Genomic DNA, 23,712 nt, shown 5'->3' with positions numbered 1-23,712 from the left:
CCTAATATCCAGCCTGTATTTCCCTTGAGGCTGTGTGCTCTGTTCTGTCAGTGCTGCCTGCAGACAGAGCCCAGCCCCAGCTGAGCACAGGCACCTTTCAGGAGCTGTGAGAGTGATGAGGGCAGCAGCCCTGAATCTCCTTCTCTCCAGGCTGAGCACCCCCAGCTCCCTCAGTGTTTCCTCACATGATTTGTGTTCCAAGCCCCTCCTTGCCTCTTTTCAGGTCCTTCCTCCTTCAAATTATTTTTCTTGCTTTCCCTTCTGAGTTTGCCTGTTTCTTCTGTTCATGCATTGCCTTTTTTCTCCTCCCTTTCTCCAAGAGACTCACTGGAAATACAAGGCAGAGCAGAGTTGCCACAGGCACTGGTTTTCTGAGAGCTGATGGGAAGGCAGGGAAGAGGCAGATCAGGGGAAGGGGCTCCTTCCTGCTTGTTCTGCTTTAGCTTTGGGGTCTGGACCAGCTGCCAGCAACTGTCTCTCCCTAACCGTGGATGGCAGCAGTATTTAATCTGCCACTCTCCTGGCCTGAGGTGTGTGTTGACATGTCAGGCTTGGCAGGTTGCAGCTGCTTTCTGGGCTTTGTGCTCACACACCCTCCGTACCCACACAAATATCCCAGGAGAGGAGAACTCTTCCCAGGCTCCTGGAAAGCCTCCAGCACTCCAGAGACTCTCCTCAGGATGTTTATTTGTTTTCTTTCTGCTGACACAACACAGGTACTTAGCCATGTACCACACGGTCACACATACAGACACATGCATCTATTACATATTCCATATATAAAAATGTTAAAATCTGCAGATATCTTATGCAGATTATATCCTTCATCCTCAGTTAGAGGCCATGTAGCCTGAGGCTGTTGTTAATAATTTCATGATAGCTGTTAGATCACTGAGTGAGAATAAATTAGATAAAAACTCAGCTATTGAATATTTCACAGTTGTCAATACTCTCACTCCAGAAATGCTGTGTTTTGTCAGTAGTGAGAGCAGGCTGTGAAAATAAACCTCTCAGGAGAGCTGCACACCAGACAACTTGTTAATAGCCAGACAGGGGTTAGATTTCATATTCTAGTCCAAGCAAGTGTGTTGGGTTTTTGCAGGACTAACTCTGGGAACTGAGTCACTGACCTCTGAAATTGTAGTCAAGATAGTGCTCACAAGTTGTTTACAAAGATTCCCGAGTTGGGATGAAAAAATATTTACTTTGAAACTAAATTTGTTGAGTTTCTTCAGTCTTCTGCATCTTGAAAATAGTTTGATTTAGTAAACACAACACTTAGGTGTACTCTGAGCATTTAGTTGGATTACTTGTGCAAGTTGCTCACTGGTTCACAAAGCAGGAGAATGCTGCTGACATTTTAGAAAAGCAGAAATTGAGTCACAGGGGAGTTGAGTGATCAGGCTGTTAATATGTTGTGTAATCCTGGGCTAAGCAGGAAAGTACAGCTGGTGTTCAGCCCTCAGAATGATGATACAGAGTGAAGATGATTGCTGGTTTGATTTGGCATGACGGTTCTAAAAGAAGAGATTATATTTTACATGGAATATTCTGTGGATTATGGAATTTTCTAAGTATGACCTGCACAAAAAGACTCCATCACATTTCAAGGCTGATCAGGACCAAAATGTTTCCTCAGGTTTATTTGTAAGGTCATGAGAACAGTCTTGTGCAGAGTAACATCATCCATAAATTAAAAAAAAAAAACAAAACAACAACCTAACAGTAAGGCTAAACTAAATTTATGCGGTTTTTTTCCAAAGGATAATAATTGCATATTAATAAGAATGCTTCCTTACAGACATTACCATAGTTTCATACCTGTTACCATGCTAAAACTAATGTAATGAATTAATGTTTATGCTGAGTATAAATTATAAACCTATTTTCCCCCGGATTCCTTTGATTCAGCTGAGCAGAATTGCAAAACAAGATTGAGAGGAGTGAGTTACAGCCAGTCTTCCATGTATTTATGATGACCTGGTGACAACAAATGGTGCCTGAACTGCATTATCCCCCTCCAGACCAAGTTTGATGTTTGCCTTTGTGGCAGTGGCTTTTTTAGAAGATGATCTAATGCTGTGCTGGTGGGAAGTGGTCCTGGTGATCCCTGGTGGTTGGTGGAGATAAAGTTACCTAAGCTGCTCACTGTTGTTACAGATGGCACAACTCTTCATCCTCCTGACAGACCTAAACCTAATCAGCTTCACCTAATGACAGATTTAAACTCTTGTAACTTATTGCCTTCTCCAGCTGAGTCTCCACTATTTATATTCATGTTCTCATTTTCCACTCATTTTCCACAATATCCAGTTTCAGAGGTTCACTCTTTATTTACAGGTGTATTTTTTCATTGGCATTTCATCATCATTAAGGAATATGCCAGTTGCAGGCTTTACAGTACCTTAACTCAATCTCAGCTTTGGTTTGGGGAGGGTTCCCTGGAGACCAGGCTCACAAAATAGTTGTTACACAAAATTATGCACTACACTGGCACTTTGAAGCAGGGATTATAACCTTGAATATATAAAATTTCTGCTTTAAATAGGAAACCATGACAGCATGCAGGCAACTAAGTACCAGCCACCAGTACCAAAACATGGATATTAAACACATTTCTAGCCAGTGGAATGAGCACAAAATAAAGCCTACAATTGTTTGTCCAGTTTAAAGTTCATGTGAATAAAGATTTAGGTTTCTTCTTGTACCCAAATGTGAGTCTTTCCCTCTTGTTTGAAAAAACTCTCAAAGATTACTTGGTGAACACCTGTGCATCTGGAAAGAGTAATATTCTTCTCTGAAAAGTGTGACAGCCCATAGATTGACTCTTCAAAACTCTTCAAACTTCATGTGTAAGAACAGAACTTGAACACAAAATGATATTATGAGACTGTACAATATATTCGTGCAAAAGGCACAAGCATCATTTCTGAAACTCTTGGAATCTTTTTACCAGTAGAAATGGTTTAATAGTGCCATGACTGAAATCTTTGTTTTGGGCTGGTGAGTCTTCATGCAGGAACTAAATATTGCATGTAGGACAATTAAGAAATGTTTAGCCTTGCTTATTAGAATTCAAGAATATTTCCATGATCAGTGCTCCTGACACATTTCACCCCTTGGTGTGAACATTGTGTGATTTAAGAGTCTATCAAAGGAACTGGAAAAAAAAAACAAAACCCAAACATTTTATGTAGGCCATTAATTTAAACCTCCTGCCCCTAGTATCATGCAGAGATTTTCATATGGGTTCAATAAAACTGTGCAGTGCTCCAAAAGTGTGGCTAAAATCAGGTCTTTCTCATCAAGAAAGCGTTTAAGTATAATTTTCAGCTTACAGTTGCAAGTTGCATGGATACTGTAACAGCAATGTAAAAAGTAGGCATGCAACTCAGCACAAGAGATACTAATAATGGCAGTATTTTCAATAATGTCAATATGCTGTAGATAGAAAACACAGGCACAGGCAACAGATCCCGCTGCTGTCAGAACTGACAGCTTTGCATGATGGAGCACACACATCCCCCCTGAAGTGCTGGAGAATAAAAGCACCCATTAAAATCTAGGCAGATAAGGTCAAAACTTGCAGATTTATGAAGCTGTGCTGTGAAAACTGGGATTTTGATACTCATGAACAGCTTCTTTGTACTTTTTCCCCCCCTTCCCTAACTGCAGCAGTTGTGTTTCTGCCTTCAACCAGGAGTTGCTCAGGATGTCAGTTTGTCAGCATCAAAAACTGTTGGTGCTTCAGAAGATCCAGAGGGATCCTCTCTGCCTTTTTTGGAGGGTTTGTGAAAATCTGACAGTGAACCCTCAGTGCCCAGAAATGGTGCTGTTTGGCTGACACTTCACAGAACACAGAGCTGAGGAACAAATCCTTCCCTATTTTTGCATCTCCCCAAAAGAGGTATTTTTTCACGAGTCTGTTGGAGGAAACACATTTTGGGAATGGGACAAAATGTTCTGAAATAATATTTACCAAAGAATGACTTTGTCTCAGTTTGTCAATTCCTCAGATCTATTCTGAAGAAACATCTATAGTGTTGGTTCACTGATAAAGTTTTCTGGTTTATTTCATTGTTTCTAAGGAGATTATCTCATCATCCTGCTTTCTTACTCACAATTCTACTGGTCATGTTCCCTTCTAAAATATTCCTGTAGAAAATATGACAGCTGTTCATATCAAAACAAAAATATTAGCACTATATTAATCACAGTATGTTTTGGTAGCAGGAAAAAACTGTTTTCACCCAGTCAGGTTGCCATGAACCAGCAAATCTTTTCTGATTACTTATACTCAAAAAAGCAGATTTCATCTAGGTAATAAAATAAATCATTCTTACCTTTTATTTATGCACAGACCCATTAAAGTCCTACAAAGCTCCCCGCAGCACCCTAGTGTTTACACATGAAGCAAATAAACATAAATATCTGAATCCATTTGCAGGGACTCAGAGCTGGCTGAAGCTCGGGTTTGACCAAGAATGAAGAGGGCTGGCTGGATCTTATGCTTGCTGGGAAACCAGGGAAGTAAATGAGTCTGTCAAGTCCTAACTAGCATTTAATGACAAATTTAATTTGGCAAGAAGATATAGTTCAGTATTTTGTCAAGCTTGCTGAGGCTTGTATATTCTGTATATGGATCTTGACCAACTGCTGTATTTTCATAGGATCCTGCATTAAAGTACTTCTAATGAAAACATACAAAGCTTCAATCAAACTTGGTTTCACCATGTGATTTTTTAGTACTTAAAAAAGGATTATGTCAAGAAAAATAAAAACTATAATCTCTGATGGCTCAACTCTTATCCTGGCTGTCAGCAGTGCAGCTCTTCAAACCATTAGTTTCTGCAATTAAATGTGGAATCAATTAACTGCACTTAAGCCATTCATGTAGCATTAAGCCTAGATCATAGAAGTAGGGAAAAATGTTACTCTTTTCAGACTTGTTATGGACTTTTCTGATAAAACCCCAGCTATAATGTAACTCAGATCAGCTCAGATTGGCTTTTGCCCAGACTAGGTTGCTTCCCACAGATTGTCCCAATGCTTGATGGAAACACTCACTAGGCAATTCATGCATATGCAAAGTGCCCCCGGATCTCCTTAGGCCAGGACACCCAAGCCTGTCATTGTCACAGGACTCTGCCTTAGAGATGGGAAAATGACTGGATGTGATGCAGATGCAGAGGGAGATGTCAGGTTACTTAAAACACAGCCTAAGATCATCCACCTGTAGGCACATCTGACTTTTCTGATCAACTACCAGCATTTTTTTCCTGTCGAAAATCCTTATAAAATAAGATTTATAGGATCTATGTATTAGCATTGCATTAAAATTTGAATCTATAAGGAAAACATTTTGACATGAAAGGACAGGTTTCTAATCCATCTTTTGGGCTGTGTAAATTGAAAAAAGTCTGCTCCTAAGTTGTTAGCAGCTTGATCTTGAATAGTTGAATCATGAGGACAAAATTCAAGCTATAAACACTCTATCTTTAAGGTAAGATCAAATTTTGTGGGAAATAAACCTGCTTTATAATACAGATAGAAGCATGCCTGCCATTGTCCTCCTTTGCCTGTCAATAAGATCGTTAGCTTTGCCTGAAGATAAACCCATTTTTTTAAGCTTGGAAAACAGTTTCCAAAATATTATGATAATATAAATCCTGTTCAGTAATAAAATCCAGAAATAACGAAAGTGGCCATGGATTTGCACGTTGACAACGGATTTCAATGTCATGTCCTCAGAGTTAAAAACAGTAACAATTACATTTTTGCTCATCTTATTTTGATTTAATTGGTTCTCTTTAGTGGGTAAGACTGGAACTGACTTCAGCTACCTGAAGATCTATAGGTTTTGGGTCACCAGAGGCAATATTGTACCTACAACTGCTCAGTGTTGTATTTTACAGCCTGAAACAAACTTTGCTATGCATGAAAGACCAAACATCGTAGACAGGTCCCACTTAAGAACACCATCAAACATCTGCATAATGTGTCTAGTGAGCAGCCAGCTCATTTCATCCCTGAAATTCTGCATGAGAAACGCACATTCTTGCTGTTACATGGCAACTTCAAAACAACAAGCAATCCTTTCTGACACAAACCCTTAGAACCGTTTCTGCAAAAAAAGAAGAACAAGTGGAAGAGAGCCACATTTAACAACTCCAGCATTTGCAAATAGTTATGACAGTCTGTAATGTAGTAACTTGTTTTTTAAAACAGCTATTTTAGGCCATGCACATTTAATGATCAGTCTTTTGGTCTTAGAGAGATACTAACTAAACAAGACATCATCCTGTAGTCACACTATATAGGGTATGGGATTGTAAAACAAGTTATACAAGAGATCATGAAGCTATAGAACCTCAAAGGAGACACTCTTTTTTTTCGGGTACAGAGAAAAAAAATTCTTTTACTTGTCAGACACTCCCTTTGCCTTTCTGTAATGTCTAAAATATAATTAGTAAACTGTTTTGAGTCTAGACATTTTTAAATTTAAAGAACTAATAAAAAAACATTACTTACCCAATTTTCCTCTAGACTAAAAATGAAAATGCACCACTCTGTCCCTGATTTTTATAACCTTCTGCACTCCTTCCCTCCTGGCTGGTGTGTGGATCCCCTTTCTCCCTGGATCACATGAAAGTGTTCTATTAATGTGAATTGGCTGATGTTTGAGAACACTATGCTGGAGAGCTATGAAGTGTAAGGAATCTGACCCAGGGAGCTGTGGGGCTATGACACATCAGTTCTTCACAGGAATTCTCAGTTGCTGGATGGGAATGACAAGGGACAGGTCCTGTGCGCTGGGTGCAGCACGTTGGCACTGTGTTGTTGTTGTTGGGATATGGATTTTTTAAATGCAGGGAGACAAGTTCCATGTTAAACCACTGTAACTGGGATTTTACCCCCTGGCTTTTTACCCGGTAACTTCTAAGTATCAGGCTGTGCCTTTCACCTGCCCTCACAAGCAAAGGTTGGGAAAATTGATCAGTTTAGCAAGTGACAAATGTAAATAACAACAGCACTGCTGAAAGTGACAGCTGCCTCGAGGAAACCACTGCAAGGCAGCGCTGCTCTGCATTTTTCCTAAGGAATGCCTTGCTGGAGCTCAGGATAAACACTGAAAGCCGAGGAATGCTAGCAGATTACCTGGCAGGATGGAGAGAAGGAAAAAGCAGTCTTCTGCCCGCGTTGCATTCTTCATCCCTTGGCCTGTGTTCAGTTTTCCCCTGCCCACATGGGCAGGAGAGAGGGAATGCAGCTTTGTCTTTTCCCTCGTGGGATGAGATGGAGCTCTCAGCACTGCTTTGAATGGAGTGGTTGGAGTTGGAGTGTGAGATGTGTGAGCCTTTCAGGGAACCAGCCCATGGCACCTCAGCACAGAGAGGGAATGCAGCTTTGTCTTTTCCCTCGTGGGATGAGAGAGAGTTTTCAGCACTGCTTTGAATGGGGTGGTTGGAATTGGAGTGTGAGATGCGTGAGCCTTTCAGGGAACCAGCCCATGGCACCTCAGCAACCTGTCCCAACCATAAACCCCCAAAGCACATGGCACTGCAATGGGAAACCCGCACCAGTCACAGAAATGTCCTTTAAGCAGAGCACGTTTTCACTTACATGGTATTTTTATAAATCCTCCCTTGGAATACACTGCTCCAGAAAGGAAAAAACATTGCTTTCCTAATAGGCTGTGAGTTACAGGCCTTTAAACTCATAAATATTTCCACATCAGCACAAGATATGAAGAAATGATTGCTGGGATAGGATTAAACCTATCCCAGAAGTGCTTAGGCTTAAGTCACTTGTTTGCATGGTATTGGCAAGGTCTAAGAGGTGAGAATTTCCAGAGACTGCTATAAGAAATTGTGAATTTATGAATTTTCTGTGAATACAGAAATGATTAGCATATTAAAATTTTTATGTCCAAAAAATTACCATGCAGTTATGGAAAATATGTGCACAAATCTTTAGAACACTTATTGGCTTTCTGCTTTTGCAAAAATCTGACATTGTTCTGCATTTGCTTTTAATTTGTTTATTCCTCCATTCAAGATGTTCTGGATGGACCACCAAGGCTGCAGCAGTCTGGCTATTCTCCACTTTGAGGCACCACTGATATATGTATATGTTTCCTACTCCTTCTTGCAAAGATTTTATTTTATTTTATTTTATTTTATTTTATTTTATTTTATTTTATTTTATTTTATTTTATTTTCTACATTGCTGTTTGGTTGTAGGGGAAAAGTGAAAGGTTTACAGCATTTTGGTCTCCAGCAGCATGACTTCCACATGTCGTTGTTGTAGTGACCTGGTGTCAGTCCTTCACTTAGTGAAACCTTCCAAATCCTTAAAAAGAAAGGGCTTCTGGTGCCAGTGAGGGTTTGATCCTAACAGATTTTTTTCCTTGACATCTCACCAAACTGGGACCTTTTTTTTTTTTTCATAGTTCTATTAATAAATGTTCTTTCATATGTCTCTGAAAATACCTTCTTAGACTGGCACAATGTATATGGTGATGTGATGGGCTGTAACCTAATCCACACTGCTGAGGGAATATCTGGTGCCACATTTTTACCTCCCACGGGATTATCTGTAAATACAGAAATAAAAGCTCCTGCAAGAACCAAGTATACTAATTCACACTTCTGCATTACTAAAACAATTCTTTTAAATTAGCTACACTAATTAAAAGAGTTTCCCCTCATCTGTGTTTGCTTGCAGAGCTGGCAGCTGAATACCAAATATCTCAGATGTTTTATTCCTGATGTTTTCAATTAGTCCAGGCCCCATTTCAGATAGCAGGATTAACTTCATATCAGGAACAGCCATCACTGGGCAACAGGCCCTGTGTTGCCTTGATTTTAGACAACTTATTTCTTGCTTTATCCCTTCATCCTGAACAGGAGCATTTATTTTGGTGTATTCAAGGGAAATGCAAAAAGGTTTATGCTTCAAAATAAAAAGAAACACTCCTGGGCAGTGACTAAAAAGTCTCATTTAAAGACAAATCTTTTTCCATTAATGCCTGGGAACATCTACTGGCAAATCAGGGATACTCACATCAAGAGGCCAATTTCCAGAACTGGACAGGTGAATAGATTTGATAGTAAATGAAACAGTGGTAGATCCGCATTTTAGGGGTTCTAGATAAGAGCACCATTGTGCTGGGCAGTTCCTAAGCTGAGATGCATTGTGAATCCCTCAGTAATTCACTGCTCGGCACCACAAAAAACCACATTATTGCTCTGTATTTGGTGACAATGGAAACTGACCTTTGTTTGCTGAAACACAGTATCTGTATGATCATGGTAGATACAAATTGTACAACGTTAGGAGTTAGAATTCAGTTGGAGATCTGCTGCTAAATGCCAGAAACTCTACATTCATTTCTGCACCCTGAGAGGAGCAAAAGGGGGAAGGATGAAAACAGCCCACAATGAAGCTCTGCTGTTAGATCTGAAATGTTTATTTTAGGATTCCTCTATGTGACTCTTCTCACTTCAATGAGAACAAGGTTTTATGTATATGCATGGATGAAAACTGAATGAACATCAGGCAAAAAAATAGTCTTGGTGTGTAAAGACACCTGGAAAATCTTGCAGTCAACTGCATGTAGGGCATTTTTTTCACTTACCATTTTCAGTGTTGACAGCAACAATTGACAGAGATACACAGTAATAGCCAGGAAAGCAGAGATCTGATCATCTGGACAAGCAGAACTCTCAAAATAAAAATGCAGGGCAATGTCTTTGCAATATTGTGGAACGTTGAGTTCCTATTAAGCGTAGTGAGATGACAGTAAAAAAATTGTAATTCACATTTGCTAAGCCTGTATTTGCATCCTGAATATTTTTTGCCATGTGTTTGTGTAATGCAGTGTACAATGGGCCCCAGTCCTGTTTGGATCCTCTCTTGAGCCTTTCTGTGTCAGCATCCAATAGCAAATTACTCATTTTGAATTAGCAATGCAAATCTGACAGCACTCTACAAGTCACACAAAGAATAGAAAATGGTTCAAGAGCTCAAATATAATTTATTAATGTCCAACTGAAGTGTTACGTATTTTAAATATGTATTTTGAAAGGTAGCTTTTGCGTAGCTGCAGTCTGTAGTGCAACTGAAGTACTCCTTTGGGCAAACTGAAGTAGATCCATGTTAATATACTGAGTCAAGCTGATCTATGAAGATGTTTAAGAAAATACTCCCAAAATTACCTTAAAACCCCCACCACAATGATTAGAACAACATAATAGTATTAATCAACAATGAAGGGCTAAGTGTTATGATTTCTATTTTGCAGGGACCAGCAGGACCAGGAAAGTGATTATCCCCTGTTCTTGGCATTGTACCTCAAATGGTACATTCAGTGCTGGGCCCTTCACTACAGAAAGGACATGGAGATGCTGGAGAGTTTCCAGAGAACTCTTTTGAGGAATGGCTGAGCGAGCTGGGGGTTTTTAGGCTCAAGGAAAGGATGCTCAGGGGGGCCTTCATCGCTGTCCTCATCGCTGACCTGGAGGAGGGTGCTGTGAGATGGGACCTGTCTCTGCTGGGCCTGCAGTGAGACAACCAGAGGAACTGGCTTTAAACTGAGACAGGGGACATTCGGATTAGATATCAGAAAATTTGTTTTCAATGTTTAGGTACTTAGGCAGTAGGAATAGGTTTCCAGGGAGGTGGTGGAGTCACCATCCCTGCAGGTGTTCAGGAGGAGCCGGGTGATGTGCTTTAGAGCTTACAGTAACAGTGCTGGGTGGGCAGTTGGACTGGATGGTCTTGAAGGTCGCTTCCAACCCTGATGATTCCACGATTCTAACCAGATGGTCCTTAAAGTCCCTTCCAACCCAAACCATTCCACGGCCCTATAATTTATTTCATTTGTCAGAGCACAGATCCCTGCTCAGCGACTAACGCGGGCGTTTCCACGGACCCATTCCCGTATTAGCGGCGCTGGGACTAGCGCAGCCCCCCTTTCTCTCTGGCTTCCCGCCGCTCCCCTCAGACGCTGCCGCCTCACGCCCCGCGGCTCCCCGCGCCCGCAGCGCCCTCCCGAGGCGGCGGCGGAGCCGCGCCCGCGCCGGGCTTCACGCACCGCCCGCCGCCGCCGGCAGCGCCCGGCCCCGGGCGGCGACCGGAACTCCGAGGAAGGAAGTAAATGGCTACGGAACGCTGAGAGATCGGTACCCGCCTCTGCGGCGAGTCAGAAAGGCCCAACCCCGTTTGCTGCGGAACACACCGCGCGGAACCGGGGCGGCAAACAGCGCCGACATGGAAGACCGCGATCAGAGCGCAGCGGCTCAGCGACCACCGGCGGTGCCCGCAGACCCCTCCACGAAGATCCTCTGAGGCGAACTGCGCAGGCTCGGCTCGGTGCGTGCATCCCGGGAAGCCCGGCGGACACGCGGGGCGGCGTCATCCCGGCCGCATCCCGCGGTTCTGGGTGACAGCTGCCGCGGCCGCCATGTCGCACGCCGGCAGCAGCGGCGACTCCTCGCCGGACTTGCGCCGCCGCCGCTCGCGCCTGCCGGACGCGCAGGAGGACACGGCGGAGGCGGAGGCGGCGGGCGAGAGGCTCCGGCAGCTGAACATCGGCGAGGGCGACGACAGGGAGCACAACAGGATGATCCGGAGCCAGTATCGGGAGCTCATCTCCACCGTGCAGCGTAAGGAGGCAGCGGGCGGAGCGCCGGGGCTGCGGCTGGGGGGTCCGGGCTGGCGGCCGGGGGGGCCTCCGGGGCTGGCGGCCGCTCCGGGGCGTGTGGGGAAACGTGGGAGCGTTCCTGGCAACTGCGGGCTCCTCGGGCTGCCGATGGTCTCTGGGTTTGGACTTAGATCGAAATTCGACTCCCAAGGAAGCGTGGAATCGCAAATCATGGATTGGCTGGAAGGGACCTTACGGGCATTCTCGTTCCAGCCGCAGCAGGGACGCCTTCCACTGTCCCAGGCTGCTCCAAGCCCTGTCCAACCTGGCCTTGGGCACTGCCAGGGATCCAGGGGCAGCCACAGCTCCTCTGTGCGAGGTCACAGGGAAGAATTTCTTCCTGTATCTAAATGTCCTCCAGTTCGAGACCATTCCCCCCTGTCCACTGCAAAGTCCCTCTCCTGCATCCCATGGGATAGCGGGATTACGAGGGATTTAGCTGCACCAGCACACATGCGGTGCTTGCGTTGGTGCAGGAGAACAGTCGGCTTTAGAGATGTGGCGAAATCCTTTAATTTCACTTTCATGATGTCTGAGCTTTAGTTTGGAACTGCAGGTATCATTATGTGCGAAGTTATTCTTGGCACTTCCAAAAAATGCTGTGTAGTTTTTAGCATCTCTCCAGACAGGTGTGTGAGTCCTTATCCTATGTGCATTTGAGTGAGTTGTGCTGTTTTCCTCACAAAAATGTGGCCATGGTTGTGTCAATATCACTGTCAATTTCAGCAACACGTGGGATTAGTTGTTTAGTGAATACTGGATAAAATTATCAGTTGTTTTACAAGAGGCTACAGTGCAGTTTATGGGTGATCCAGCCTGTTTATAGATAAAATGACCAAGCATACAGTTTTAGAGGCTGGTTTATTTCTTTCTTGGAAATTCCACTGATATCCCCAAGTCAAGCGTGTTTTGCCAGTGAGGTAACTGGTGAGTTATCTCTCTCTTATCTAGATCCATGAGCTTTTTGTTCTCTTTTCTGTCCTTGGCCCAGTTGAGGAGTGATGGAGCTTTGGTGGGCACCTGGCCTCCAGTCAGCATCAAACAAGCACAGTGTTTCTCAGTGCTTCTATGTTTAGGTAAATCAGGATTTCCTTTGTGTCGTTTCCCACAGAAAATCGAGAAGCCATGCTGAATTCAAAAAGCAACAGGCTGACAGAAGCTTTGGAAGAAGCCAACAGACTTTTTGATGGAGGTAAAACAAATTCTGTGGTCTTTTATTTATGTGTTTGGCCAAGTGTGAGGCAATGATGCCTTACAAACAAAAGAGGGCAAGAGTGAGGTCCAAGTAGCTAATCAGAATTTTTATATAACTTAAAATAGATATGTTAAGTTGAAGATTGGTTGAGTAAGTTGATGTGAGAAAATAAATGCCATTACAGTTTATTTGCTCTTAGAAATAACTCCTTGCTTTATTTTGATTCACTGGAGCAGTGTATATCAGTAACACACATAAAAGATATCAGTGTAGAGGGGTTCATTTCACTTGGAATGGTGGAAAATATGTTGAAAAAAAATGGATTTGTTGTTCAAGATCATCTGTTACTTTTCCATGGTTTGTCATTCTTCCCTTTTTTAAAATGTAAATATTGTTATGAGGATTATGTGTGTTAGAGGTCATTGCAATAAAAGGATTTCAAAAGCTCTAAAGGCAGGATAGTCCCTGTGCTGAATCTGATCATTCTGTTTGTGACAATTTCATATTAATCACCATAAAATCCTTTCTGTAACAGTTTGCCGGGCACGAGAGGCTGCACTGGATGCCCAGTTCCTTGTTATAGCATCCAATATAGGAAAGGAGAAGGCCAATGAGTTACACTCAGAGATGTCAGCATTTGATTCAACAGCATTTGCAGAAGACTTGGTAAGTTCTAGGCTCTGAATTTGCCAATATTTCTGCTGGAGGTTTGCCCTGTTTGTTACAGAACCATAAAGCCTCAGATTGTCAGGCAGTACACGGCAGTTCTGGTGGAATTTAATGCTCTTCCTATGAATTTCTTTGATAAACTTTGTGGTGACTGTTGTTAATTGTCTTAAACTACATATTAAGCACTTGCAATAGGGGAAAATCTGACTTAAAATGCAGACACCTCCCCCCGTACTGCACTGCTGCTGCTTTATCATGGTTCTGTCAGTTTGTGCTCTCAAAGTCTGTTGCTCTTTTTTCAGTCACTCTTCTGTAGTTTCTCAGTAGCTAAGTAGTTTCTTTATCCTGTCCACTGGTTTCTGTATTTTTGCACAGAGTTCTTGAGGCCCTGTGTCACTGACATGAAATGGGACTTTGGGACACTTGAATGCTTTCAGACTGGACAGTTTGTCTCTTTGTATTGGGGGGAAGAGTTGGACCAGAGCAGCTTTTAAGCAGGCTGTTGGCTTCTTTGCTCCTTGAAAATGCTCCTTTATGTCAGCAGATCAACAAGGAGTCTTGAGTGTTTGCTTAAGTCTATAAAAAACATAAAGTTCAATTAAAAATTTTTCCTGGGTTAGTGTGGACTGGTGGATGCAGGGATAGGCCAGATAAGTTCTGTGGTATTTGAAGGGCTGGGCTTCCTGCGAGTGTGTGGTGTTCAAAAACTGCGAGACATCTGAGCTCTGAAGTGCAATATGAGTAATGTTCTGCTACTTCACACGTCACTGAAAACATGTTGGAATCGAAGCAGTTTTGTTTACCTATGGCTTTCATTGGTTGCTGAACACAAGGGTGAATTTGAGTGTCTATCTGTTTTCATGGTATCCTCAGGAAAGTCAAAGTTCCTAGGCACTGGTATCAAATGCTAATTTATCATGCAAACACCACAATACCTTGTTTCACCTTGAATATATCTACTGCTTTACCTCTAAGTAATTTTTTATTGCAGCTTTTTTTCTTTTGCAGCTGACCTTCATGGGTATAAATCGCACAGAAGTGGAAGAAACTGATGACTCTGAGGATGTTCCAGGTGGTTTTTTACCTAATGATGCCTGGCAGACAATGGGGCAAGAAGCACCCAAGTATTTCAGAAGAGCACCTACTTTTCATTACATGTAAGTTTCTTCAAAGAAATGTTGTGTACTGCAGCTCAAGGTAATGGCATTAACTGATTCTTGTCTTTGATGCCCTGGCTTGAACTGAGTTACACTGAATTCACAGCAGAGTGTTGGAAGATATGAGGCTGTCAACATACTGGAACAACTTTTGGGGCTGGTTCTTTGCAGAAATCTCTAAATGTGACGAAGCTTTTAGGTATCAGTCATCACTTTGCACTTTCTTGAGGAGATCCACTGCTCAGTATTCCTAAGCATACAGTGTAAACCAGATTTGCATGCGTGTGTTCTTTGTGTTTTGGTTAGGATGGGATCTTTCAAGTCTGAGCTTCCTGTACGAAAGCAACGGATTGAGAGGCAGAAGAAAGCTAGCAGAGGCAAAGCAGAACGGGCAATGCCTGCTCAGGTTTGTTAAGTGTTACCTTTATTAACCATTTGTTCTGGCATAGTTATTAAAAATTACTCTAAAATCTTTGTTTGTTTGTTTTGGGTTTTGTAATTGCAAACATTGTAGTATTTGTGACATCCCACCCTTAAGGGGAGGGGAGCATCCAAGATCCACAGATGCTTGTGCTGTGCTGTGCTTATCTCCAGGAGCCAGAACAAGGATGTTTGTCGCAGAAAAGTTCTGCCTACCTTCATATGGCTCCTTCTCCAGCTACATCCTGTTCTTTCTCACAGTGTGTGATTACCAGCACTCTTTGGTTGTTATTGCCAACAATCCTTCGTTGGCTCCACAGCCATCCAGCTGGAGTTGGAGACACACTCACCAACCCCTTTCCTTCTGAGCTTCCACTAAGGGATTCACATTCCATTATTAGGCTTCTTGATTTGTTTTGTGTAGACTGCAGTATTTCACTGAGTGGAAAGAAATAAGATTTACAGACTAATTTAATGTTCAGAAGTAGGGTTTACAAACTGATTATCAAGCTATGAGCTTACTTGTTCTGTTGCCTGTTGCTTTGAAAGGAAACAAAAAAGAAACTTCTTTACATTAGTGTGGGTTTCCATTTTTCTTTAAAAGGTGTCTGACAGGGTGTGGCATTTGCACTAAAATGTGGTTAATAGCAGCAAGCTAATTAGCTCACATAACTACTTTTTTTTTGTTTTCTGTTTTCTTATTCTTTGTGTCATTCACTGGCAGAAAAGCAAAAGTCTGGGAATACTGAAAGAGGCTTACATCTGAAACTGCAAATGTAATCCATGTTGTTACAGGGAAGCTGAGGCTGTGATAATGCCAGGACATAGGGGCAAATGGTTGATTGTTGCAGCCTACTCAATCCAAATAGTGATAGAAAGGATTTGTTACAGCTGGTGCTGGGAAGAAGAGGAGCTGGAGGGTGTGTGGGTTGCTTATAAATGCTCATCTTCATTAAACTCACAGACTGTAGCAGTGTGTGACCCGGCTCCTCAGAGCTATGGAGAAGGAAGTGTACACCTGTACATGGGCTCAAAACATGCAAGCCATGGCCTTTCAGGATGGGAATTAAAACCTAAAGCTCTTCAAAGTTGTCTCATGTTTGCATAAGTGTCTTTGTTATGTTGCATGCAGGGAGAAAAATTCAACTTTAATGGTACATGCTCAAAAGAGGCCCTTTGCATATTCAACAACAGTTATTTGAGGTGACTCTCTGTTTCTTTTTCCCAGTTAAAAAAAATGGAGGAGTCTCATCAAGAAGCTACAGAAAAAGAAGTAGAGAGGATCTTGAGAATATTGCAAACTCATTTTGAAAATGATCGTAAGTATGATTAAATTAAGCATTAACTAGAGAAAATGAATATTCTCTGTCTTCTACAATTTAGAGAGGTAAAACTACAGAGACAAAATGAGCTGAAGTCTGCAAGTAGAAATCTTTGGTGAAGCACATATACCAACTATGTATTTTTTATGAACACTAATCAGCTGTTGTTTGACTGCAAAGTAAATGTAAATCCTCTCCCCTGATTAAAGCCTGCCACTTTTAGATGGCAGTCAAATAGTCAAATATATGGATTTGTGTGGGGGAAAAGATGGAAGAAAATAATATACTATATAATATACTCTATAGAACATCTGTTATTGCAGGCAGCTGGGAATTCTGGATTGTAAATTAATTGACAAACATCACTTTAGCTTTTGAAAGAGGCACTGGCTCTCTTAAGTTTGTATTTACATCTGTCAGCTCTGTGTATACCACCTGTTTGTTTGTTTGTTTGTTTGAACAAAGCTATTTTTGCATCCCCAGCTAATACACCCATTTCCTTCTTTGATTTTGTGATTGATCCGAACTCGTTTGCACGCACTGTGGAAAATGTGTTTCATGTGTCCTTCCTTACCAGGGTAAGGCATGACATCTTTTTAAAATATCCCTTTAGATACTAGAATTACCTAGAAATACCTGGGTTTTTTTCTGGCTTCGATATTGAGGAATTAGGGTTTAAATATGAGGAATAAAAATTTATTTTCTGCACACAGTCTGTGATATTTTGGTAAACAAATTAAAAAGGAAACTGAGTTGACTGACTTTATTTTTTTTTTTTGCACTGCAGTCAATTTACCCACAGAACAGCAGTGATATTTTTGCAGGCAATATGTTTATCAAAAAAGATTCTGGATCACATTTTCTGCACAAGTAGAAAAGTTCTCACAGAGTATGGAAGAGTTACTGAGGCTGTAGGAAACTATGTTAGTGCAAGGTTTTCTATTCTTTTTGAATTCATGGATTTGCACTTCAAAACTGTGCTTAGTTTGTCTAATAAATAAAATTAATTCTGGAAAAGATGAAAAGTGCCAAGGATATTTTGACTAATTCAGGTTTTATATTGAATAGAAATGTTATTATAAAGGGTTAGCTCAAGTATATTTAGAGAATAACAACGATTTTAATAAGGCATAGCTTTTATAATCCAGCACTTACATATTGTTGCTATATGGGCTGCCTTCTTTATGCATAAGTGCTGTATTAAACTAGTTTTTTCTTACATGGTATGCCAGTGAAGATTCTTTATCAGTATATATACCTGTTCATTATTATTTAATAAGTAAAAATATGACATTTCAGCACATTATCCTAACTGGAAAACTCTAAGTTATGAAACTTTAAATCCCACTGTTGTTTAGGATGGTCTTGCAAAAATAAAGCTGGATGAAGATCAATTGCCAATAATAGGTAAAATACAGCTTTAAAATACTCTAATTGGTTTTTGTAACATTATGTGTTATGTGTTCACAAAGTTGTAGGTATATTTTTAACGGGGGACATGCAGTGAATGTAATTGAAGGCATGAAGAGATTTATGAGCAGCTGAAAGGATTGAGTCTTTTCAAATACCAATGTATGGAAAAAGATCATTAAGCTGATTTAGACAAATTAATTCCATTAATAGATATCAAAGGTTAATACCTTTCAAGTTGTATTTTTGCTAATAAGTACATGCACATTATCACACTTGGCTGAAAAAAGATATCTTTGAGTGTAAGAACTCTCTTGTCTCAGAGTTGGGAACTGCTGCAGCTTCAGAACAGTTGGAAGGGAAATTCTTCATTCAAGGTTGAATGAAGAATTCATTCTCCGTTCTTCATACAAGGTTGGCTTTCATTTCCACAGGATATCAGTGGGGTTAAGACTTTGGTGGGATATTGTAATGAACGAAATATTTAGGTCCTTCTGAAAAAAGTTCCTAAATTTTTAAGATGTGAGACTATGAAAGTATCTCAAGCAGTACATGGTACAGATAGAGACTAACTGGGTGGAACGTGTAGGATTGATCTGATTTTTGTGGAGCTTTTGTGTTCCTGGTGGAAACTGACTTTACAAGTGTAAATCCTGAAAATGCTGTGTTTTGATCAGAGCCTATAAAACCCGGTGAGGGAGGGGAGGAGGACAGCAGAGCTGGAGCACGGAACCAGGTGGTCATAAGTCTGGACCAGAAAGAATGGAAGGTACCATGGACAGCACTTCATACATTGGATCAGTTCTTTTTTATTTAAGCCTCTGAGAGCTGTGCTGGGGAGGGCAGGTGTTCTGTGTACATAAACACTGCATTTGACCTTATGGAGGCCAGAACAATCACAGATCCTGGGGATGTTTGCAGCTGCAAGAAAACTGAGAATTCAGGTTGTGATTCCATCTTTGATTCCTGAAGCCTGGTCAGTTTAAGTGCTTTGAAGCTGTGTCCTGACTCCACAGTTTTATACAAGGCCTGGGTAAACATGGAATCTGTTACTTCCCTTATGTACAATATTGACGTCTGGAAGCAAAGTTATCCATGCAATTTCCTCACTGTTTGTAATAAATCTTAGACAAAAAGTAGTTTTGAGCACATGTACTTCTTCTCCTTTGTCCCTTAGAATGGGCAGGAGAAATGTAGTAATTTGAAACAGTGCTTTAGTTTCAGAAGCTTTATTACTTGCTTGGTGGTAATTAAATTGAAATAATTCATCTCTGCTGACTGACACCCTGCTGTCATCTCTAACCAGGAGATCATAGAAACATTTCAGATAAGAGAAGCCATGATTACCCCTCCTTATCAGAGCACTGAAGAAGAAATGGAGACAGAGTGATTATTCAAGTAAGTTCTTGTAACAAATCAAACTCAGTAAGTTCCTTATGCAGGTGGGAGAACTTCAGGGAAGTTCATTTAGAAATGCAAAAGAACTGTAGGCCGGGTGACTAACATCTGGAATTGCTGTGTTCTTGCCCTCTTCAGGAAACAGAATGCAGTCTAGCCTTGTATGCAATGATTAACTGGGGAAAAACCCTTTATTTCTGACTTTGATGGTCAGTTAAGTGATGAGTTATTTTTTGCAACTTTATGCTCAGAATGCAGTGTTGGAAAAAATCATAGCTTAGTTTTTCTGTTTGTTTTCTTAGCTTCTTGACAGCTGATGTTAATGAAGTAGTCTGAAAAAGGACTAAAAGGGAACCAGGCTGTCTTCCCTTCTGCTTCCATAAAATTCCAATGATAGGACTGAAGTCCTTATTGTCACAGTTGTTTGGTCAATTCCAGATCCTAATGCATGTTGTCTTACTGTCTTTTTTGTTTTTCTTTCCCCTTAGGTGCCTTAAAGAATATACTTCAGGACATTTTTTATATGTATATGTTGTAAAATTAAATTTATTTTTTCTGGAACATCTCAGTGCTTTATATGAGCTGCTTTGTTTAGAACCATGGAATGGATTGGGTCAGAAGGGACCTTAAATCCCATTCACTGTCATCCCTGCCATGGCAGGGACACCTTCCACTATCCCAGGTTGCTCCAAACCCTGTCCAGCCTGGCCTTGGACACTGCCAGGGATGCAGGGGCAGCCACAGCTGCTCTGGGCACCCTGAGGAAGTTTAGACATGTCACAGAGTTATTTATATGTTATGGCTCAGTTTGCTACTTCATATAAAGTTTACTGGCACTGATGAAAAAGGAAAAAAGGAAACACTGTCCCTTTCCTCCCTTGTCTCACCCCAGCAGCAGCAAGTGGAATTCACATGGTTAAACATCCCTGCTGGGATAATCTTGCTATCCTATATGATTTTGGGTGCTGCAGGAGAATGGATACTGCCCTGCTGTTCTTGCTAGGTTTGAGTTTGGAAATTCGGTCTCAATTACAGACAGCAGTTCCCCCTTCCTTTATTCCAAACTCCTCCTGGATTTGTTTGGTACTTTGGGCAGGCCGGCTCTATAGGGCCAGAACATTATTTTATTAACAGTACTTGTATGGAAGTCTTGTTCCATTCCCAGAAAACGCTCTGTGGAACAGCTCCGGATCTCTCCCACCCTTTATCCTGCTGTAGCAGCTGAGGGGGGTACACAGGGCTCCATCCCCCGGACGGGCTGTTGGAGCGCGTTTGTGGGGTGAGAAGCGGGTCAGGCCGTGAGGGTGAGGGGGGCACGGCCGGGGAGCGGCAGAGCCGCGGCGGTGCTTGCTCGCCGATCCCTCAGCGCTCTTCGCTCGGCGATCCCTCAGCGCTGTTCTCTCGCCGATCCCTCAGCGCTGTTCGCTCGCCGATCCCTCAGCGCTGTTCTCCCGGCGATCCCTCAGGGCTCTTGCTCGCCGATCCCTCAGCGCTGTTCTCTCGCCGATTCCTCAGCTCTCTTCGCTCGCCGATCCCTCAGCGCTGTTCTCTCGCCGATCCCTCAGGGCTCTTCGCTCGCCGATCCGCCCGCGGGGGAGGCTGGGTCGGGCGCGGCGGCGGCGGCGGCAGCAGCCGGGCGGAGGCGCTGCGGGGCCGCCGGCGCAATGCCCGCCGCCGTGGTGGAGTACAAGGGATGGAAGGAGGGCTACAGATGCGGCTACTGCGGCGCGGCGCGGGGCAAGGTGTCCGCGGGTGAGCGGGGCCGGGGGTTGGCGGCCGGGCCGGGCCGGGGTTTGGGCTCGAGGCTGCTCTGGCCCCGCCGCGCTGCCCGCGCGAAACATGGCGGCGGCGCCGCTTCCTGTGCGCGCCGCCCGCGCGCCGCCCGCGGCAAAGATGGCGGCGGGCGCCGCTTCCGGGCGGCCCGGGGCTCTGACCTGAGGCGGGCGGGGATGGCGGCGGGCGGTGGCTCCCCGAGCATCGTCGAGTTCTTCGGCGGGGAGGATGGCTACCGCTGCGGCTACTGCAGGAGCGATACCGGCAACGTCTCGCACGGTGCGGGCGGGGAGGGTTGGTAGCGGGGCCGCCCCGGGCTGGCCGAGGAGCGGCGGCTGCGGGCGCGGGGCCGGGGGGGCGGCCGGGACAGGCGGCGGCTCGGCAGCGGCGGCTCGGCAGCAGCCCCCGGCCGCCCAGCCGGGAGCTCGGAACGGCTCCTGTGGCCCGGTGCTCCCCAATGAGTGTGACAGAACTGAGCAGCGATTCTGTGTTGTTTTCCTTGTCTGTTTCTGGGGAGTGGGAGGTGCAGAGGAGAACTTAGCGCTGGTGTGGTCAGAGAAATATGGTTAATTGCATCTCAAGGTTTGTGTTGGGCTTCGGGTTTTTACATTTACTGTGGTTATTGAAATCAGTAATCACCATATTTAAGAATATGTAAAATCCCTGAAAGGCACCTATGCATAAGTGGCCATTAGCTACTCAGATTTGCAGTAACCACAGAATTACAGGATGGTTTGGGTTGGGAGGGACCTTAAATCCCATCCCGTGCCACCCCTGCCACGGCAGGGACACCTCCCACTGTCCCAGGCTGCTCCAAGCCCTGTCCAGCCTGGCCTTGGGCACTGCCAGGGATCCAGGGGCAGCCCCAGCTGCTCTGGGCACCCTGTGCCAGGGCCTGCCACCCTCACAGCCAGGAATTTCTTCCCAATATCCCGTCTAACCCTGCCCTCTGGCAGTGGAAGTCATCCCCTGTGTGCTGTCCTCCGTCCCTTGTCCCCAGGAGCCCGTTCAGCCCTGGCAGGGGCTCTGAGCTCTCCCTGGAGCCTTCTCCTCTCCAGGTGAGCTCAGCTCTCCCAGCCTGTCCCAGAGCAGAGGGGCTCCAGGCAGTTCTGCAGAGTTTGTTGTGTTTTACAGCCAAACCACGGTCAGTCAAGTGCTGCTGTGTTATTTATTTCAGGTATGTGGGCACATTCGATGACAGTTCAAGATTACCAGGATCTCATAGACAGAGGATGGCGAAGGTACATTGAAAAAGAAAATACAAAGCCGTGTTGTCAGTTGAGATTAAAGTTAGAATTCAATTTAAAGTTTAGATCTATGGAAACGCTTATATATCCATGAGTAATTGAACTATTTGTCCAGTGCTCTGTTACCTTCTGTAACATGACACTGTCAAACAGGAAAATATTCAGTGATTTTAGAAGGATAATATGGTCAGCAAAGAACTGAAGAACTTGCTCTTTTGTATTTCATCATGAAATGTTTTGATGTGATTTTTATAAAAAAGCTTCTTCATTTATTTTGTAGTATAAAAAAATCAATGCATATTTATTACTGTTTTCAGAAGTGGAAAATATGTCTACAAACCTATCATGAATCAAACATGTTGTCCTCAATACACAATAAGGTAAGAAACTCAAAGTACACTTTTGTAAGGGATTTCACCACTTCAAATATGTTCCACTATTTGTGTTTGCTGCTTGAAATACGTCATACTTGAGAAGTTGATCTACTTTTAATGATACTTTGAACAGTAAATATATGCTCTTGTGTTTGTGCATAGGGACATCAGCAGCTCTGAGATATTTTCCTCTAAGGAAATAACCTTGTCTGGAACCCACAAACTCTGCTTTAGCAGCCCAAATAGGAGAGGATTACATTTGTATTTTAGTAATTCTAGAGATACACATAAAAACATATCATAAGGACTGATATCATTCTGTAGAAGACAATGTAATTTCATTATCTCAAAAGTGTTGATAAAACATTTGACCACTCAATATAAGGAAACTTAAGAAATAAATAGAGATTACAATGTAATTTTTGTAAGTGGTTCCTTAACTTTTTTTTTTTTTCCTGAAGCAATCTTTCACAAAAGAAATGTTCTTTTTGTTCTTTTTTAGGTGCCGGGCTTTGCATTTTCAGGCCTCCAAGTCCCACAAGAAGGTTCTGAAGAAAATGTTGAAATTTATTTCCAAAGGAGATGTTTCAAAAGTAGCGAGTGAAGGTAAGAAACACTGAGTGTTTGAAAACCAGCACTGATGCATGGAAGGAGAATTTAAATACCTGCTTGAGTGGTCAGATGGCAAATGGGCTTTGAATTCTGTCTGTAGACCCTGGCTGGGCTGTGTCTAAAATAAATATTTCCTTACTTTTTCCATAGTCCAGCTTATTTTCCAGGGCATGTCCCCCGTTTTTAGCTGGGTAAAATAGATGCCTTTAATAGATGCTGTTTTTACTTCTATCATGAAACTGATAATCTGGAGAGGACTAACTAGAGCAGCTGGTGGCACAGAAAAGGAAGAGCAAACAAAGAGGGTTTTTCCAGTCACCCTCCATTTATCCAGCACCAAACCCAGTGATTCTTTGTGGTGGTGAAACTTGTATTGGTTCCGAATCATTATAATTTGCCTCTTTTGCATGTGTGGTATGCTAGGTTTG

At 42.9% G+C, this 23,712-nt stretch overlaps 3 protein-coding genes across 19 annotated transcripts in view; 2 read left to right on the top strand and 1 right to left on the bottom strand.

The window, feature by feature from the left end:
• The window catches only part of TACC2 (transforming acidic coiled-coil containing protein 2), a 129,589-nt gene extending 122,920 nt beyond the window's left edge, over positions 1–6,669 (bottom strand). For 13 of the 14 annotated variants that reach the window (XM_038141695.1, XM_038141699.1, XM_038141707.1 and 10 more), the window contains exon 1: positions 6,532–6,669. The gene's annotated coding sequence lies outside the window, so the exon portion shown is untranslated. The remainder of the gene's footprint in view (positions 1–6,531) is intronic. The other variant, XM_038141696.1, reaches the window with a different exon arrangement.
• A 4,768-nt stretch (positions 6,670–11,437) lies between these two features.
• NSMCE4A (NSE4 homolog A, SMC5-SMC6 complex component) lies at positions 11,438–19,839 on the top strand. The gene is made up of 11 exons (XM_038141343.1): positions 11,438–11,669; positions 12,819–12,899; positions 13,438–13,568; positions 14,580–14,728; positions 15,035–15,134; positions 16,377–16,467; positions 16,954–17,048; positions 17,829–17,877; positions 18,558–18,649; positions 19,187–19,278; positions 19,767–19,839. The coding sequence occupies exons 1-10, from the start codon at positions 11,468–11,470 to the stop codon at positions 19,268–19,270; spliced, it is 1,074 nt and encodes a 357-aa protein (XP_037997271.1). The 5' UTR covers positions 11,438–11,467; the 3' UTR covers positions 19,271–19,278; positions 19,767–19,839.
• A 990-nt stretch (positions 19,840–20,829) lies between these two features.
• The window catches only part of ATE1 (arginyltransferase 1), a 68,853-nt gene continuing 65,970 nt past the window's right edge, over positions 20,830–23,712 (top strand). Inside the window, exons 1-4 of one of the 4 annotated variants that reach the window (XM_038140466.1) lie at positions 20,830–21,030; positions 22,229–22,292; positions 22,616–22,678; positions 23,175–23,278. In XM_038140466.1, coding sequence (XP_037996394.1) covers positions 20,943–21,030; positions 22,229–22,292; positions 22,616–22,678; positions 23,175–23,278 — 319 coding nt within the window. In that variant the 5' untranslated portion in view covers positions 20,830–20,942. Of the gene's footprint in view, positions 21,031–21,120; positions 21,331–22,228; positions 22,293–22,615; positions 22,679–23,174; positions 23,279–23,712 lie in introns of those variants that run through there. The other 3 variants (XM_038140465.1, XM_038140464.1, XM_038140463.1) reach the window with 3 other exon arrangements.

Source organism: Motacilla alba, chromosome 6 (genome assembly GCF_015832195.1).
Source record: "Motacilla alba alba isolate MOTALB_02 chromosome 6, Motacilla_alba_V1.0_pri, whole genome shotgun sequence".
In the NCBI taxonomy this organism is placed as follows: Eukaryota; Metazoa; Chordata; class Aves; order Passeriformes; family Motacillidae; genus Motacilla; species Motacilla alba.
The sequence above is the reverse complement of the archived record's forward strand: the minus strand, read 5'-3'. Positions and strand labels throughout refer to the sequence as shown.

What these genes read in the sequence shown, in the direction of transcription:
- NSMCE4A (XM_038141343.1), top strand. Translation starts at nt 11,468, where the DNA reads ATGTCGCACGCCGGCAGCAGCGGCGACTCCTCGCCGGACTTGCGCCGC. An exon ending in CAACAGACTTTTTGATGGAG is followed by an intron (nt 12,900 to 13,437) that starts GTAAAACAAATT and finishes TTTCTGTAACAG; the next exon opens with TTTGCCGGGCACGAGAGGCT. An exon ending in CAGCATTTGCAGAAGACTTG is followed by an intron (nt 13,569 to 14,579) that starts GTAAGTTCTAGG and finishes TTTCTTTTGCAG; the next exon opens with CTGACCTTCATGGGTATAAA.